Below are 14,976 nucleotides of genomic sequence, written 5' to 3'. Positions count from 1 at the left end.
ATCGGATGTTCATGATCTTTTCTAGAACCCTGTAGAAAGCTCCTACTTAGATGTCCAATTTCTCAAAAGTCTTTCACATTATTTTCTAACATCTTGATGAAGCGTTAGTGTATGTGGATTTCATTCCTGTGCATACCGTAAAATGATTTCACTTCTAACAGCAGTCCTTGTAACTTCCTTTGGACCTCTTCACTGAAACTCGATGCATTATTGTTTAACCTTAGTTTGCTGATGATTCTTCAGCCTGATGGCACTGCTTCTTCAAGCCTAAGTCAGTTGTCATAAAATGTCTTGTTTAACCAGTAGTACCTGAGGTTCCCCAAATACAGTGCTAAGAAAGCAAGTGCTGCAGGTGTGGTGAGTAAGCTGATAATCCGTTAACAATTCAGTTTGAAGAATCACATTATCAGTTCACGTATTTCTGATGATATGGAGTACACATGAAAAGAAGGTGTCTTTAGAAATAATCTAACTGAAAATGCAGACTTCTGAATGGAAATCGAACTAAAGGGAATGAAAATACACTATTTTGTAGCCTTCCACCTCCCCCCCAAAAAAAAAGAAATAGAGATAGGTAAAAGGGGGCTGTATCTGCTGTATCTTTTTTTTTAGTCTTTTGTATTTTTTATGAATATGCCTTCATCTGTGGAACTGGATGTATAAAAGAACTCACCTTTTCCAGCAACTGTGTATTCATGCATACTTTATAGGCTGGTATAACTAACAATATGTTACATGTATTCTCAAATAGTTTAAGAATAGTTCTGTCCAAGAAGGAGAGAGGAAGGAACTCAGGACACCAGCAGGGATTTGAAGATAAGAGTATTTCCATCGTTCCCAATTTCCATGTATTTTCTCCACTTGTAAGACCACCATTACCACCATACTAAATAGGATGAAAGGTCTGTCTAGGCTTGTATCATGTCTTCAGCAGCAGACAACTGGAATTTTATTAGGGAAGGGATATGTGAAACACAGCAAGAACAGGGACGTCCAAAATCCAAGTTACATCTGGGCCATCATTTTGAATACATCCAGCTCTAGAACTGTTACCCATGTCTGTGTCATCTCTTTGTAATTCCAGTTATGCCTCTAGTCCCACAAGATCCTATAGCAGGGAGTTTCATATTTAAGTAGCATGTGAAAAAGTTGTTCTTTCTTTTAAGCTTGCTACCTGCTTACCTTCAATAAGCTTTACAAGGCTTAGGTAAATCTGCCTTTTTGAATTGCTTCCTTAAAAATTTCTGCAAATCTTGCCACATTAAGATTCATTTTCTTTTTCTTTTTTTTTTCAGTACAGTTATTTGGCCTTATCACAAACAGGGCTTTGTTTAGAGATTCCTACATTTTCAGGTCCTAAAGCACCATTATATTCTTGTCTGAACTTCTGGGTAATTAGACTGAAGGGTCCCAAATGATAATTTCTTCACTGTGCCTCCAGTTTCTGTTTTGAGCTACCAACTATTTTGATTTAAAGATTGATGGAGAAGCCTCCATACTTCAGAGATGTTTTACCAACAGTCAACTGTCATCACTGCTAAAATGGTGAACCTAATTTTCTCTTCTGAATTTGGATAGCTTTTTGCCTTTCGCTATTGCCTTTTTTAGTACCTTTGCCTACTAGATTGAGCAGCTTGTCGTTATCAAATTTATATTGCCGTATGGTTGCATATTTGCCTATCATCCAGTCACTACTTAAGGTTCTTTTAGATAAACTAATACATTGGGAGCCTTCTGTAAAGGACTGGCATACTGTAGGATGTAAATGAGACAAGGTTTGAAGGCAGAATTAATAACAGGAAATTACTACTAGGCAATTGATATAGCTGGAAGAAACAAAATTTCAAGCACGCAGATCCTTCTGTTGGTCTGAACAGAATCAGCAAACTTCAAGCTAAGTACAGACTGGGAGAAACTCTTAATTTTAACCTAATGTGGTTATCAGACGATTTGGGAGAAAAAAGTGATTGCCCTACATGATCACCTGCCCTATGACCAAAGGGGCAGATAAAAATGTTAAGAATTCCTCTGAGCTAAAATAAGAGAGCAAATTACCAGCTGTGGAACACTGATAAATGAGTTGGAGGTCAGCTGCAGTGGAAGACTGTAATGTGCCGTAAAGCCAGTATTTTATTGAGTCCATGATTTCTAGTGCATACAGCAGTTCTGAATTTCTGTTCCCAGGCTCAGCTATTGAAGGTATTTTGTGGTCTCTTTGAGGTTGTGGGCTGAAAGGTCAAAGTTCTTTTCTGAAAAATGTTCTCCCACTGGGAACTGGGCTGTTAATTAAATGAAAGCTATTACTTCCTGCTACAAACTTTACTTCACTGTAAGGTGTTTTTTCCAGGTCTCAGATAATTCTTCTTTTCTCAGTCTTAAGTTCTTTCTGGTTTTTTTTTAACAGCTTTTTTTTTAAATGTGTGTGCATGTTATTGTACTGATTTTACGCTGAAACATTTAAGGAGAAAATACCCTCTTTGTGTACCTACCTGATTTTCTTGCTACACATGCAAGGGCTGTGTTTGTCCTCTTAGCTGTAGTATTGCATTAAGTATGGTTGTTTATTTGATTACTTAAGTAGAGTTTCTGCTTTCCAGGAAATACTCCCCCTTTCTAAATTTGCGACTTAGCATTTTACCTTGTTAAAATTTCACATTTTTTGGGAATTCAAAGACAGCCTTTCCCTCAAACTCTTATTCAGTGCTAATTTCAAAGCACTGCTATTTTATAGCAACTTTTCCTTTTAAATCAGTCTTCTAAATGGAACATAAAATCAAAATCTAGAAAAAATTGCTATTCTTTTCCAGGAAGGTGAAAAATAGCACTTACTACTGTCAGGCAGGAGGCATACATGATCTCATTACTCTGTTTGGTCTTGTTAGCTGACATTTGTTCCATTTATTACTGACCTGTGAGAAGGTAAACAATAGAAATGTATTGACTCAGTGCCGGAGCATTTTTCAGCTTATTACAAGTCAGGATTTTTCTTACATGTATTATAATAACAACCTACTTTCTTACCATGTATAAGCTCATATGGCTTTGAAAAGCAGTAAACTACAGATTTTCGATTTTTGCAGGTTTCCCGTCCATTATTAAAAATTTTAAAATTCACAGATACATTGAAATTTATTATAAAAGTGAAAATGTGTCTCTTTAACATGAGAGACAAATTCACATGGAATGCAGGGATTAGAAATTATTTCTTCTTCATTTTACAAAGTTATAATATTGTCAAAAACCTCCTGCTTTTTCCAGATGTCCCAAGACATGCTGCTATGAGCCATTTCTACTACTGTCTAAAAAAGGATATGAGAGCACAATTTTATTTTTGTGTAGATCCAGTTCACACCACAAATATTATTTCTGCTCAGTGCAAATGTCCATGTGCAGAGTCACAAGTTGTGTGCACCCTGATCACTCAAAACTGGAGAATTTTAAACTTCACAGCACCCCTTTGCATTTAAAAACACAGTTAGAGTACAATTTTAGGGTCAGTGCTCTTTAATGTTTTTATAAACGATCTGCACGCAGGAATCAAATGTACGTTAAGTAAGTTTGACGATGACACTAAACCAGGAGGAGCTGTGGACTCCCTTGAGGGTAGAGAGGCCTTACGGAGAGATCTGGATAGGCTAGAGGGCTGGGCAATCACCAACCGTATGAAATTTAACAAGAGCAAGTGCTGGATTTTCCAGCTGGGACAGGGTAGTCCTGGCTATACATACAAATTGGGGGATGAGAGGCTGGAAAGCAGCCCCGTGGAAAGACATCTGGGGGTTTGGGTTGATGGCAAGTTGAATATGAGTCAACAGTGTGGCCTGGCAGCCAAAAGGGCCAACCGTGTCCTGGGGTGCATCAAGCACAGCATAGCTAGCCTGTCAAGGGAAGTGATCGTCCCACTCTACACTGCACTTGTGCATACTGTGTGCAGTTTTGGGTGCCTCAATATAAGAAGGACATCAAACTATTAGAGTGTGTCCAGAGGAGGGCGACCAAGATGGTGAAAGGTCTCGAGGGCAAGACTTAAGAGGAGTGGCTGAGGCCACTCGCTTTGTTCAGCTTGGAGAAGAGAAGGCTGAGGGGTGCCCTCATCGCAGTCTACAACTTCCTCAAGGGGGGCAGCGGAGGGGGAGGTGCTGATCTCCTCCCTCTGGTGACCAGCGATAAGACATGAGGAAATGGAATGAAGCTGCATCAGATTGGACATTAGGAAAAGTTTCTTCACTGAGAGGGTGGTTGGTCACTGGAACAGTCTCCCCAGGGGAGTAGTCATGGCACCAAGCCTGTCAGAGTTCAAGGAGCATCTGGACAACACTCTTAGTCACATGGTTTAGTTTCAGGTAGACCTGCGAGGAGCAGGGAGTTGGACTTGATGATCCTTATGGGTCCCTTCCAACTTGAGATATTCTATGATTCTATATTGCACCAGCCTACTTCCTGCCAGCTACCCGGTAGAAACAGCTGTAAACACAGGATGAATCACAGTCATCCAGATCTATCAGCTCCCAACCATCCCTCTGATCCATCAGCAATGAAAGCTGCTGATTCACTTGCAACGACCCAGTAGAAAGGTGTTTCAATCTCTGAGAGTTGAGCCACTGCCCCTTCTTTATTTGGACTATATAAGAAATCTTTCCAGGTCATATTTTAAAAAACTGACTGTTCTCTGTGTCTCACTGTAAGATACATTAGCACCATTATTAGATTTCTGGATGTACTTCACAGATCGTACTGGTGAAGATGGCTCTACTCAGAAATTAAGCCATCTTCAGTCTAGCCAACATGTCAGTAAATATTCCTATTTCCTGTTCTCCAAGCTCCAAAAATAGACAGAAAATATCAAATGCATGCCAGAAGGCTGGATTACGTTTCTTTTCATGTGGTTTCCTCCTCTGCAATTGCCTCACATATATCTGAAAGGACAAAACAGTCTTGATCTATGTGGTACAGGAGCTTCAAACACACACTTGAAAAAAGATCTTTTCTTCAGCGTCCTTTTGCTTCCTATCATTTGTCCAGCTACCAGTTACTGCTGTAGCACCACAAGCTGATGAGTTTCACCAGTCTCTTGCGCACCAGATCACAGGTGGATTTCATGGTGAGGCTGAATAAGGTCTTTCATGTAACTGTGACCTTTCACAAGATATGCTGGATGCAGCCAGCTGTGCATTTAGGACGATGGTGACATTACTGATAATGTACCAATTTGTTGTATCCATTGCATTCTTCTTTTATCTTCTATCCATCTGCTCAAGGATAAGCTAATCTATTTCAACCAGTTTTAGTTACACGTCACCACTATCTAGTCTTGGATACTGTATATCAAAACATTTCTTGGCAGTTTGTTCTTCTACTACTCTGCTTTGCCATCCCTTTTCGGGAACCCTTCTATCAGTAGCCCGCTTCAACAGGAGAAAGGTAGGGGATAGTTTCCCAGCATATCATGTCGTTTTGTAGGAGATGGTTTCTGGTACCAGAGGACGGCAAACCATTTTGAATGCCTTCAGTCATAAGCAAAAGTTAAGTGTGATGACTTTAGTCACAGTAAGCCTGCCTAATCAAAACAGGGATTAATGTGTCATTTTCAACGATCAGGATGCCTGCTTGTTTATATATACAAAAAGTTTTCGTATCTAAATATTTCATAGTGGCTTTTCAACTACGAAGTCCTTACATACAGGATTTCTCCATAGCACAGAAAATCCTCATCAATGTGTTGGAAATAACGAGAATGTGCGTAATACAAAACAGAATCTGTGTTTCCTGACCTAGACATCTGCCTGATTAAAGAGACTTTCAGAGGACCAAATCTCCCAATGCATATCATTTACAACTGTTGGACGCCTTGACTCTGAGGAGAAGAGGCAAGAATAACAGAATGCTGGTCAGACAATTTCAGGGTCCACCAATATCTTCCTTCTCAAGTTAGTCAATAAATATGAGATCTTACACTTCAGCTGAAGTCATGCAGAGGTGACTATCACTCCTGTGGCCAGACAAACCCTTCAGGCATGTCTGGATCCACGTTAGTCTTCTTTCATTCATATGAGTCATTTGTGATAACGAAATGTAGACAAGATTAAATTTCTATTCGACGGATATATAACTGGTTGGAAAGCTGTTCTCAAGAAACGGTTAATTATGCTTCAGTCAGACTGGATGCATTAAAGCACGTTCTCCAGGGACTATGCAATATTTAATTCATGATTTAAAAGATGGAACTAGCATTTAATGCTAATGATACTACCTGGGAAAATACTACAAGATAGTATTATGATCTTAAGAAATTATTTAAAGAATTTGGTTCAAAGAATGACATGTAATGACAATAAAGATGAATACTAACTTTTGTGTTTATATAGAAGTAATCTTTTGCATAAACGCAACTGAGGAAGGACTGACTAAGCAACAGTTCTGAACTGGAGACGATCGGTGGATCACAAGTTGCACAGGAGACAACAATGTACCTTTATAAAAGATGTATCTGTTGTACTGGAATACATAGAAAGGAGGATTATTTGTAAAGCATACGAAGTGGTTCTTTTATTCTTCTCGACACTGGAAAAGGCTTCTCTCTGGTTTGGGGCATCACAACTGGAGAAGGATTCTGGCCAACCGGACAGGTTCCAGAAGAGAACAAAAGAATGATCAGAAAGCTAGAAAATGTAACTTGTGAGAAAATGTTGAATAAATAGGGGTTGTTTAATCTGAAGAAGAGGAAACTGAGGAAATACATCTGTCTTCAAATATAGAAGTTAAAAAGAGAGGAAAACAAAGCTTTTTCTGTCTCCACTGCAAAACAAGTTCAGGTCAAATAGCAACAGAAGTTTTCTAACTGTATTTTTGCTCTTAGATAATGAGGCACTGAGACACATTGCCTGGGGAAGTTCTGAAGTCCTCATCATGTTCAAGAACAGGTAAATCAGATATCTGTGAGGGATAGTTTTACGCTGATTCTTCGGGCCAACAGAATGGTCTTGATGACCTTTCATGGTTTCCTCAGCCCCATTTTCTATTAATATCTATTATTATTATATAGTATATAGTATAAATATTATTATATATATTATAGTATATATTATATAGTATACAGTATCTATAATTACAAGTTAGTCAGTAAGGTCTGCTCCTCCCTATTGGTTTAATCCTGATTCCATGGCCAGGGAGGCTGCTGTCCCCTCATTCTGTCTAATTTTATGATTTCCACTTGCGAGTAAGCAAGAGAATCCCTATTGCTGCTCATGATAGGATAGCTGAAGCAGCTGTGGTAGCAAAGAAACATATTTGTTTATCACCAAAATGTCCCAGGACTATGCTTTCCTCTCAATCTGTCACGGCCCTGTGTGCACCAATAGGCCTTGCTGGCCATGACATGTGTCACTTGGGGCCCCTACCCACACCTGTGGGCACAGGAGCCTCAGTTCAGCTCAACCCTAGGCTTTTAGGCCATGCCTGAGCTATGCTGTATGGCTACCGATCTTCAGCTCGGTACAGCCATGCCTCCATGTTACTACAGATCCAGACCCTAACTCACAGACTGACTTCCCAGTTTAACCTCTGACCTGTCTCGTCACTGCGGACCTGCCTGGAGATCAGTGGGCTGTGTCTGATCATGGTTACTCTCACTGGACCTGATCCCAACCTGTGGATTGACATCCCAGCTTGACCTCAGATATGCCTCGTCACCATGAACTCACCTGATGATATGCACTCCTGGTTGAACAAGTCTCAGGTCTGCCCGCTCGCCTCGCTGGGGCACTGTGGGGCTGAGCCCTGGCTGGCGAGGCCCCTGCACTGCCAGCTGTGTTATTGCACTCAGCTCATGGCTACCCTTCACTCAGGGAGCAACCAGCCTTTGCTGCACCCTTGACACAGTCTGCTAATGCAGGACTTTGCAGCCCTCTGCCATGTCAGTTTTGGTATGTCCCACCTCATGCCATAGCTGCTGGATAGGTCTTGTCTCTAGAAGATCTGTGCTTTTCCTTTGGGAGGAACGTTCTTGTCAACAGTATGAAGAGCAGCAAGAGATGCACAAAACTGACAGAATGCGTCAGGATGTCAGGCTGGTGTCAGGTCAGCCTCTCTTACCAGGTGCCACTCACAGTTATCCTGGACTGTTTGCTGGTACCAAAGGAGTTCATTTCCGTCTTTAGCTCTGGTGAGGTTCTTTCCTTGTCACCTCTTCTGCTCTCTCCCTGTATCATATATATGTGTGTGTGTGTGTGTGTATACACACATGTAAATATTTACGTATATTGCAAGTTCCCTGGAGGATGGTTAAACCATTACTCCTGCATATAATCTTCAGGCGTCCACTGACTGAATCAAGTGATTTGCTTATGCCTCAGACCCAGCTGTCCTGGGCTAGTCTTTGGAAGTGTTTTTCCTAGTTATGACTGCATCCAGGAAGCCAGATGAGAGCCAAACCCTTTTTGGATCCAAATGGCTTCCTTCAAGAAAATGTGTCCCTGCACACCTGTCATAAGCTTCTCCTGAACATGGTTTTGGTTTCTTCATCTTATATAGAGGACTGACATACTTCCATTCTTTCTTGAAGGAAGAAATTTCTAGAGGCAGGGCGTCTTTGGACTTTTGTTGTTAAGAGGCCTGACTTTTCACCTCCACAGGACTAGATCTTTCAAATCCAGAGTTGGTTGTGTCAGCAGCTGAGAGGTTGAAAGTCAGGAGTGCCAAGCAGGATAACCACCAGTGAAACCTGTTATGAAAACACCAAAAAGGAGACACCCTCCAAGATTAATACACATTCCACTGGAGCTCAGTCTAAATTAGTGGCTTTCTTGAGTGATATCTCCATTGCTGACATCTGCTGAACTACTACCGGGAGTTCCCTCCACACCTTTACCAAGTGTTTTGCCATTTCAGAAGCATCCAGGTATAATACAGTGTGTGGTAACATGTTTCTGCAGTGGTTGATGCATGAAGCATGCTATGTCTCCCTACCAAGCACTGTGGTTGTTAGGAGGAACTGCAGTATGAATATAAATATGGATAATCTACATTCATAATTTTTGTTTTGAAGATTAAAAAGAGATTTACATATCAGTTAATGAAACTGTCAAAGATGTGCTGTTTATGAGCACACTCCCTTCACACACTCCTTCTCCATGGTGTTTTGAGTCTTTCTTGTAACTTTCAACCTTGGGATTCTGTGATGGAAAAGGAAGTTAGACAGTCTCCACGTTATGTATGCAGCAAAGCCAACAAGCCTGATTGATAGAAAGGAAATGGAATATAAGCTAGTCTGGTGAATACCGCATGGGTATGAAACTATCTGTCTCAGGGTTTTGCGGGACATACAGTGTGCGCATGCGTGTAAGATGTATAGCTAGCTAGATAGATAGATATAGGTATTTGTGAAATTACTTTCCTCTTGCTATTGCAGGTTTCACCTCAGAAAGTAGATCTTAATGCAAGATTGTAAGAGTCCATCCTTCTGAACATGCATATGATAATGCCCACTAATAAATAGATTTTTATTTCTCCTAATAAGGACATTACTTCTTATTATTGCTCTTAATAGAAGAACAGAAGTCAACTTAGATATTGTGATTCCTGAAACAGTGATGAACCATTTCAGCAAAAAGATCAGCCTGTGTGCTCATGCTGTCATAAGGCTTGACATCACTGCTCTTGATTGGACTACTCCTCTTCCAGTAATGCTACTGATTTCAGAAGCAGTATTTGAAGAAAAAGAGGGTACTTCACAGTATGAGAATGGGTGGTACAACTTGGCCTGTAATCCTTTACTGTGAGGTTTCTGGGGGGCGGGGTGGGGGGGGAGAGCATTTATTTCAGAGTAAGAATATTATTGCTGTAGTCTCATATTAACATTGGAAATAATATTTTAGTGAACTATAGGGTACACTGTAGTACACGGCTAGACACACTGGAATGACGTGAAGCTCATCCCATTTGGATTTTTTCCATCTAATTTTATTTTCTGAAGCTACATCCGTTCTTGCACAATCCAGACAGAGCTGCATAAAGTCGTAGCCCCTGACTGCCGGCCTTGCTCTTATGGCTGGCTCTTTTTCAGGGCACAAAAATGAAACGGGAAACTCCTTATGTCCTACCGTGTTGTACGTATGCACATGGACCTATCTATCTTCATTTCACTTTTTCAAACATTTGTTTCTTTCAGTTTGTGAATATTGTGTAATTGTATTCCTTTTTGTTTGTTTCTTTCAGAATGTTCTAATTGTGGAGGTAAGTCGGGTGCTTATGTCATATTATACTTAGATAAAGTCACATAGTCAGGTTGTGATTGTGTGTTCAGTTTCTAAAACCCGTCTGTGTTTACGGGTCTTTAGCTGGGAGGTGGTGAAGAGGAGAGGGGTTGATTTGCTTAATGGCCTCTCAGTCTTTTTGCAGTTGCGTGAGGGATCGAACTACATTGCTGCCGCTCTAATTGGTACTCTGCCGTGTGATACCCAGGAGTCTTTCTTTCTGCGTCATTTGATTTGTTCTTTCCATGGTTTCATCAACTCCTGTTCTGCAAGTTGTTCTGTTCCTTGGAGGACAATGAATCAACTGCAATGATGCCCTGCACTTCTCAGTTGCCTGATTTTGAAATAGCAGCATAGCCCTGCACATGCTTTACAACTTCAGGGTTGTTCACAGGCTGGTTGAGAACGTCAGTCATTCTCTCAAGTCCCCTGACTCCTGCTCCTTAGCACTGCATCCTGCAGCGTCCCCTGGGGAGAGCCCATCACAGATATGTTGCTGATGTAAATCAGCAGTGTTCAGTTGTAGAGGAAAAGAATGTGTCACCTCATTGGTGCTGCAAATTCTCTCTTAATTATTGTAGGTGATTCTCTTTTAAAATGTTGGAAAAGCAACTGGAATGGTTAGAGAGCACGTCAGGATCTGACTGGCATTTCAGGCCCAGCCTGCTTGTGTGGGAAGTAAGCTGGACAGTGTAATGAAGGAAATGTATAAATCTTGGAATGTCTTTTCTTAGCAAAGGAGGGAAAAAAGTCATCAGCCACGGAGATGGCTGGTTACCTGAATAGCTGCTAGGAGCTCCGTATTTGCTAATGCTAACTGCTGTAACAGAAATGAAAAACATCTGCAGCAAATTTTGTTAATGCTATCAGATAGCTGGGGAGCAGAGACAAGGTGTTGCTGATGAAAAATCCACACCCACAGAGTTCAGGATCAACAGCTGCTCTCCGTGTCATGGTCAGTTTTGCAGCCACGTATCTACTGATCTCATTCAGATCAGGTTGGGTACAGCAGTTCTGGAGAACACTCATTTGTACTGGACTAATAAAACAAAAAATAGGGCAGATTTAGCCCTGACATGGAGAGATGTTGACATACTGTTGTCTTGAGCATAATATGAAAAGTCTGATCCCTGCATCCTTGCAGTGCCCAGTCCCGTGTTACATCCCAAGTACTAGAAACAGCTATTTTCAAGAGGAAGTGGACAGTCCTTTAACTGATTATTTTATGAGTAGAAAGTACTTGCCTCGAGGACTGTGAGCTCAGTTATAACCTTTTTTGGATGTGGCTCACAATACACTGGGAGAAATACATCATTTCCACAAAATAAGAAGGTGGAACTGCTCAGTCATTGTCCAGATTTCCTCTTTTCAGCTTTCCTTTGTTTTTTACTTATTCTATTTTTCATGTTTTGTAAGGATATTGTTGGAACTGGAAGGACTATGAAGGTTCTGCTTAATAATATAGAAAAATACAAGCCAAAAATGATTAAAGTGGCAAGGTGAGTAAAATGATCACAAAACTTAGTACTTAATTAGTCTAGCCCAACATATTTTCCACTGGTGGTTCCCATTCCGCGATCCTGCTTTAATTCGGTGCTGCAGTATCGCATGGGGAGCTCTGCGGAGGAGCTGCCTGAGTCACTAAGAGGAGGGTGGAGGAAAGGAGAGGAAATGCTTTTGTATTGTTCTGCAGTGGCAGTGACCCTTCAGCCATTTCAAGACTGGCAGTGATGGACTTTGAAGGGGAACACACCCATCTCTTCCCTGCCATCAGGACGTTGTCGGGAGGAGAAGCAGAACGAGAACAGTGATTCACATGGCTCGGAAGTTTTTTGATAAAGGGAATAGTTTTTATGCATGTTTTTCAGGTAAATATCTAGATTCACATGGGTTTTATTTTGGTTTTAATTACAGTTTGTTGGTGAAAAGAACATCTCGACCTGATGGGTACAGACCAGATTGTAAGTGTTGTTGTGAAAATCTGTACATGACAGTAGAAGAAGTTACCACTATTCTACCACTTGCCTTTCATACCATTCTGTGGCCTGCTAGAAGCATTGCAAAATATCAGTTGTCAATGGGACTGTTTTCTGCAGAGTACTAACTTTATAGGGAAGTTATGAAAGGGTTTAATTTTATCCAGGAAAGGTGAGTATTTTATCTTCTGGCTCTGACAAACTATATGGAAGAGAAAGTCCATTTCTTCCTTTTACCTCCTCATCACATCTCTTTGGAGGAGCTGCAGGATTCCATCTGAACTTGAAAGGTTTTTCGTTGTGACCTAGTTATTCACAAGTTTTACATTTTTATAACAGAATAACACTTTTTATTATTTTTTGAAAAGTATTATTGTTTAAAGGGTAAACAATGATATTATAATTAAATCCCACCCCCCAAAAAGCAAAAGATAAATTGGGCTTTTTAAACTTCCTCCTGCTGCTCTGTTGGTGTCACTCCAGCACCACTTCTCTCTGAATTATTGGTACTTGTACTGTGCTACGATGAAGCCATAAATGGAGCTATACCAAGCTATTGCCATTTTAGACTTCTTAGAATAAATGATGTAATAACAGGTATGTGGCTAAATACTGAAAAGAATAGATCCACCTAGAAGAGATCGACCAGTATTTGCTACTGAAGAAGGCTCTGGTCAGCTGAGCTGGGGAGGAGGGTAGAAGGAGAGTAGGCAGGTGAGTACCAGGAGGCAGCATGAAGGGTCTTGGTTTGGGATGTGGGAGAGAGGGAAACTTAATGAAGCAAAAGTTACTCAATGTTGGGCCTGGCCCTGCGGTTTTAGGCCAATAATCTGAACTGTGACCCAAGCATTTTGTTGTACAACTTTTTATACAGTGGTATTTTTAACATTTAGAACTTAATCCAGTAAGTTAAAGTATGTATTTGACTGGATTCACTAATGTTAAACATATAAAAAACACAATCAAATTACTTCATGAAGGGTAGCTTAATATTTTTATGTAATAACTTGTAAAATGAAACAGGTTTTATCCTTGTTTATTCATACTGTCATGAATTTTATAAAGCATCGGAGATCTCTCCTGTAAATCACTGACAGTGCTGTGTCATTTCCTCACTTACCCAAATTTATGATTCCAAAGTGTCTTATTACCCACAATTTTTAACAATTGAATAAATTCCTTACTTGAATACCTGTAAATTTTTTTTATGCTGACCTATTTTTGTGTCAATAAGGTGGTGTTTTTCTCCAGCTACTCAGTGAACAATTTGGAAGGAGTCTAACTTGTTTTATATAGTGCTGATACTGCACAGACCTTCACACGCAAAAAGACACATGCCTATGCTTAGCTTCAAGCATGTGAGTTGTATGGTTCAGCTACACTGCGCGCATTTACTTTGTTAAGCATGTGCATGAGTCTTCATAAGGTTGGGGCTTTAATTTAAGAAGCATTTGACATGTTTTGGTAGCATAATATGCAAAATAGTTTTTGCTGTTCTCAGAAGAAAATATATAAATCTCTGAAAGTTACTTCTGAATTAAAATTGTACATTTTTTTCATCATTAGTGTGATACTGGACAGTTGTCATCACACACGTATAGCAATGGAGCTGCCAAACGTAGGCAGAATTTTTCAGCTCTGATTTTGGCTTCCTTCCACAATGTGTCTGTTGTGCCAGTCATGATTGTACACAGCTCTCCTACTCTCCACCGACTATTCACATCCCTGTCACAAATAGTCTGCGAGCGGGAACTGGTTATAGGGCTACTGCCGACCTTGATATCTCAGAGTCAGAAGTAACATAACCTCAACTGACTACATCTATGTATAGTTTGCTTGTCAGACAACCAACACATGAATTTAAGGGCTATATAATTGCCACTGATCTTGTATCGATGGTGTTTGTTATTTGTCTCAATACAGATTACGGATTTGAAATTCCAGATTTATTTGTGGTAGGTTATGCCTTAGACTACAACGAGCACTTCAGAGATCTAAACGTAAGTTTCTTTAAAAAAAATAGTTAAAAACCCCACTGCTTTACTTTTCCAGGGTGTCTCAAATACCCCATAATTTGCCTCCTCCCTGGGGCCTTAATGTCATGGTTGGGATCCTTTCAGTGAGTGTAGAACTCCCTGCAAAACCTCAAATAATCCAAAGCAGTCACTGCTTTGCGCTGTGAACGGTTCCTTCCCATCTCTTCCCCGTAAGGGCAGAAGTCATACCTCTGCTACACTTCCAACTTCTGCGAGCCTAGGACTTCGCAGGTCCACCATTCCCAGAACGTGCAGAGACAGCAGTAAAAAGTGACACACAGCTACAGTGCAGACAGGTTTGGACTTTCACCGCTATGTTGCCTGCCCCTGTTCTCAGCGAGATAATGATGGACGAAAGGGGCGAGCCTTGCCTTTGCTTCCTGTGGTACTCCCAGGGGTGGACCTCAAAGCTGGGAATTGCAAGTGGGGAAACTTGCTGTAGCTAGAAAGTGAAATCAGAATTCCGTTCCAGGTCTCTGGAAAGGGAGGGGTAATTACAAGATCACTGGATTGGTCAAGCAGAAGTATTTCTGAACAATTCATTAATAATTAATAATGTAATCAACTATGCTGTTGCAATCAGTGGTGTTTTTTTTTCAGCACATATGTGTTATCAATGATCATGGCAAAGCAAAATACAGAGTCTGAAGCAGTCACATCCTCACCTGAAGATTCGTAAGCTCGGTGAAGCAGAAATTTGACTACACTCCCTCA

The 14,976-nt window shown here is 40.6% G+C and overlaps 1 protein-coding gene across 1 annotated transcript in view; it reads left to right on the top strand.

The window, feature by feature from the left end:
- The window catches only part of PRTFDC1 (phosphoribosyl transferase domain containing 1), a 56,385-nt gene extending 41,450 nt beyond the window's left edge, over positions 1-14,935 (top strand). Inside the window, exons 6-10 of the mRNA XM_009330615.1 lie at positions 10,213-10,230; positions 11,667-11,749; positions 12,165-12,211; positions 14,150-14,226; positions 14,863-14,935. Coding sequence (XP_009328890.1) covers positions 10,213-10,230; positions 11,667-11,749; positions 12,165-12,211; positions 14,150-14,226; positions 14,863-14,910 — 273 coding nt within the window. The 3' untranslated portion in view covers positions 14,911-14,935. The remainder of the gene's footprint in view (positions 1-10,212; positions 10,231-11,666; positions 11,750-12,164; positions 12,212-14,149; positions 14,227-14,862) is intronic.
- Positions 14,936-14,976: the final 41 nt, after the last annotated feature.

This window comes from Pygoscelis adeliae, unplaced genomic scaffold (genome assembly GCF_000699105.1).
Source record: "Pygoscelis adeliae isolate BGI_AS28 unplaced genomic scaffold, ASM69910v1 Scaffold27, whole genome shotgun sequence".
NCBI lineage: Eukaryota > Metazoa > Chordata > Aves > Sphenisciformes > Spheniscidae > Pygoscelis > Pygoscelis adeliae.
This window is presented reverse-complemented; position numbering and strand designations above follow the sequence as displayed.